The sequence below is a fragment of the Ochlerotatus camptorhynchus genome, unplaced genomic scaffold (assembly GCF_037179485.1).
Source record: "Ochlerotatus camptorhynchus isolate MF236.1 unplaced genomic scaffold, CSIRO-AGI_Acam_v1.1 ptg000151l, whole genome shotgun sequence".
Classification (NCBI taxonomy): Eukaryota; Metazoa; Arthropoda; class Insecta; order Diptera; family Culicidae; genus Ochlerotatus; species Ochlerotatus camptorhynchus.
The window spans coordinates 649,685-652,320 of record NW_027040641.1 but is presented as its reverse complement, the minus strand read 5'-3'; the positions used below and the strand labels follow the sequence as shown (position 1 = coordinate 652,320).

At 42.9% G+C, this 2,636-nt stretch overlaps 1 protein-coding gene across 1 annotated transcript; it reads left to right on the top strand.

The window, feature by feature from the left end:
• Positions 1–964: 964 nt before the first annotated feature.
• Positions 965–2,406, top strand: LOC135701219 (uncharacterized). The gene is made up of 2 exons (XM_065221995.1): positions 965–1,408; positions 1,528–2,406. Exons 1-2 carry the CDS (start codon positions 1,001–1,003, stop codon positions 2,404–2,406), a joined length of 1,287 nt encoding a protein of 428 aa, XP_065078067.1. The 5' UTR covers positions 965–1,000.
• The last annotated feature ends 230 nt before the right edge of the window (positions 2,407–2,636 follow it).

Below are 2,636 nucleotides of genomic sequence, written 5' to 3'. Positions count from 1 at the left end.
TGACGTACTTCCTCCGCTGGACGAGTGCTCCTTTCTCGCGCGTCTTATCATCGATTCTACGCTGCGAGCACAGACGAAACGTGTTCCGGGTGTTTCCGTCCGCAAGCGACCTCCCACCCCGTGGTGGGATAAGGATTGCACCGACGCGAATAGCGAGAAGTCCGCCGCGTTTAAACGCTTCCGCAAACACGGTAAGGTCGAGGATTTCGAGCGGTACACCGACCTCGAGAAAACCTTTAAGGACTTAATTAAAGCAAAAAAACGCGGTTACTGGCGCCGGTTCGTCGATGGTTTGTCGCGAGAGACTTCCATGAGAACACTCTGGAATGTCGGCAGGAGAATGCGAAACGCGTCATCACCGATAAATGAAGACAAGGAGTACTCGGACAGATGGATTTTCAGCTTCGCGCGGAAAGTTTGCCCGGATTCGGTACCGGTTCAAACCAACGTTCGTGATCGTCCGTCGGGTAATAACGAAATAGATTCCCCGTTTTCGATGGTGGAATTCTCACTTGCTCTCCTCTCATGTAACAACTCAGCTCCAGGAATGGATAGAATCAAGTTCAACTTGCTCAAAAATCTCCCAGACGTCGCGAAGAGACGCTTGTTGAACTTATTCAATCAATTTCTGGAGCACAACATTGTTCCGGATGATTGGAGGCAAGTAAGAGTTATCGCCATTCGAAAACCCGGTAATCCCGCGTCGGATTATAACTCGTACCGTCCCATCGCGATGCTGTCCTGTATACGGAAATTGTTGGAGAAAATGATTCTTTTTCGTCTAGACCAATAGACTTCTCTGTCCCCTTTAGTATTAGTGAGCGATTTCACTACTACATATGTTCTACTGGTGGAAAATAAAAAACAAATCGCTGTCAAGTCCACTTCAGGAAAATGGTAAGAAATCAACTTTATTTCTAGTTTATGTTTATTTAAAGCAAAAACTATTAATTTCAAGGATTGTGAAGCTGCAGCACAAAGATATCGTCGTAAATTGGAAATGTGCTACGGTATCGACCCGTCAACAGTACAAACGACACCGCAAGAAGTGCCATTAATGATGACATTCGCCAACATCTACCAGTTTCTAGTTTTGGATCCCAACCCGTTTACTGGTGAACCAAAAGATTGTGGAAAAGGAATGGATGCGATTTTTTATTATAAAAACGGATGGGTCAAGAGTGTTTCTGGACGAAGAGTGCAAGATATATATGTGGTGCACGGAGTTGTTCGGCATTCGTTCGCGCTTAACGAAAAGCCTCTTAATCCTTGGATTTTGATTGATGAGCATGGCAAGATCCTTGCAGCACATTGCAACTGCGCTATCGGGCTTCTAGAAGCATGCAGTCACAAAGGAGCTACCTTATTTGCCCTTGAAGGAATTCGAACATCCGTCCTCGAAAAAAAGGTAAATAGGTCGTTGTTGCTTCCCTGGTAATTACTTCTCATATATTTCAAGTTTGATTAGCTTAGCATTGAGGTGTTTTTATGATATTATATGATTTTTATTTGCTTCTACATTTCCAGTTGTCGGTAACAGATTTGCCGGCATACTGGAGAAAACCTCCGGCAAGTATCAGCGACAACTTATATAAAAAGGTGCGTGATATTGATTTTGGCAGGCGCATACAAAAAAACCTTTTGTCTATCAATCCGTTAAGTTGTTACGAATCCAGATGTCGAGACCTCTTAAGCGTGCTCCAGGCGGATGGCTTGAATGTTACTGCTGCTAGCCTATACTGCGGTGAAATTAATATGGACTATTGCTGTGCAAATTGCTCGTATGCGACAAATTTGAGAGAACAGCTGGATGACTACAACCTTCAGTTACTCCATGACCCGTTAAACATGCAATCGATTGCTGAATTGAGAGAACGTGCATTCGAGTACATCCAAAACCTTCCGAGTGATCCGGCAATGTTGAAACGAATCGACGACTTAACTGCTGAACAAAGTGACTCCAAGTGGTGGAATGTATTCAGGAGTGGACGTATCACAGCATCCAATTTAAAAGACGTGTGTAGCACTCAGTTGGCTCGACCATCCGTATCTCTGATTAAGAGACTGTGTTATCCTAGTGAGATAACGTTCTCTACAGCAGCGACCAAATATGGCAAGAAACATGAGGAGAGAGCTGTTGATCAGCTGTTTCACGCAGTTCAACATTTGCACCAAAATTTGCGGAAAATAAAATCAGGGCTGGTGATTTATGAAGAGCATCCGTTCATGGGAGCATCACCGGATGCAACCTTTCTTTGTGATTGTCACGGCATAATAACAGTTGAGGTGAAGTGTCCCTTTTCAGCTCGAAATCGTTCAGATATGGTTGCGACCTTACAACAGCTCCAGGACTTCTTCATTGAACGGAATGACACTGGCCAGATCCTGCTAAAAACTAAACATTAATATTTTTTTCAAGCTCTGATGCAGATATACGTCTGTAAGGCAAATTTTGGATATTTTTACGTGTGGTCTCCTCAGCAGGTTTTGCTGTTCGAAATTAAACGCAACGATGATTTTTGGTTGTTCTGTAAAAACACGGCGATAGCTTTTTTCAAAAATGTTATTTTCCCTGAATTGGTTGGTAAGAAATTTACGAATAAATGAAACAAACAATATAAAAATCTCTTTATTTA

Bases quoted from the DNA above. Each gene is read 5' to 3' on its own strand.
- LOC135701219 (XM_065221995.1), top strand. From the start codon at position 1,001: ATGTGCTACGGTATCGACCCGTCAACAGTACAAACGACACCGCAAGAA. The intron at 1,409-1,527 runs GTAAATAGGTCG...CTACATTTCCAG, and splicing joins CATCCGTCCTCGAAAAAAAG to TTGTCGGTAACAGATTTGCC.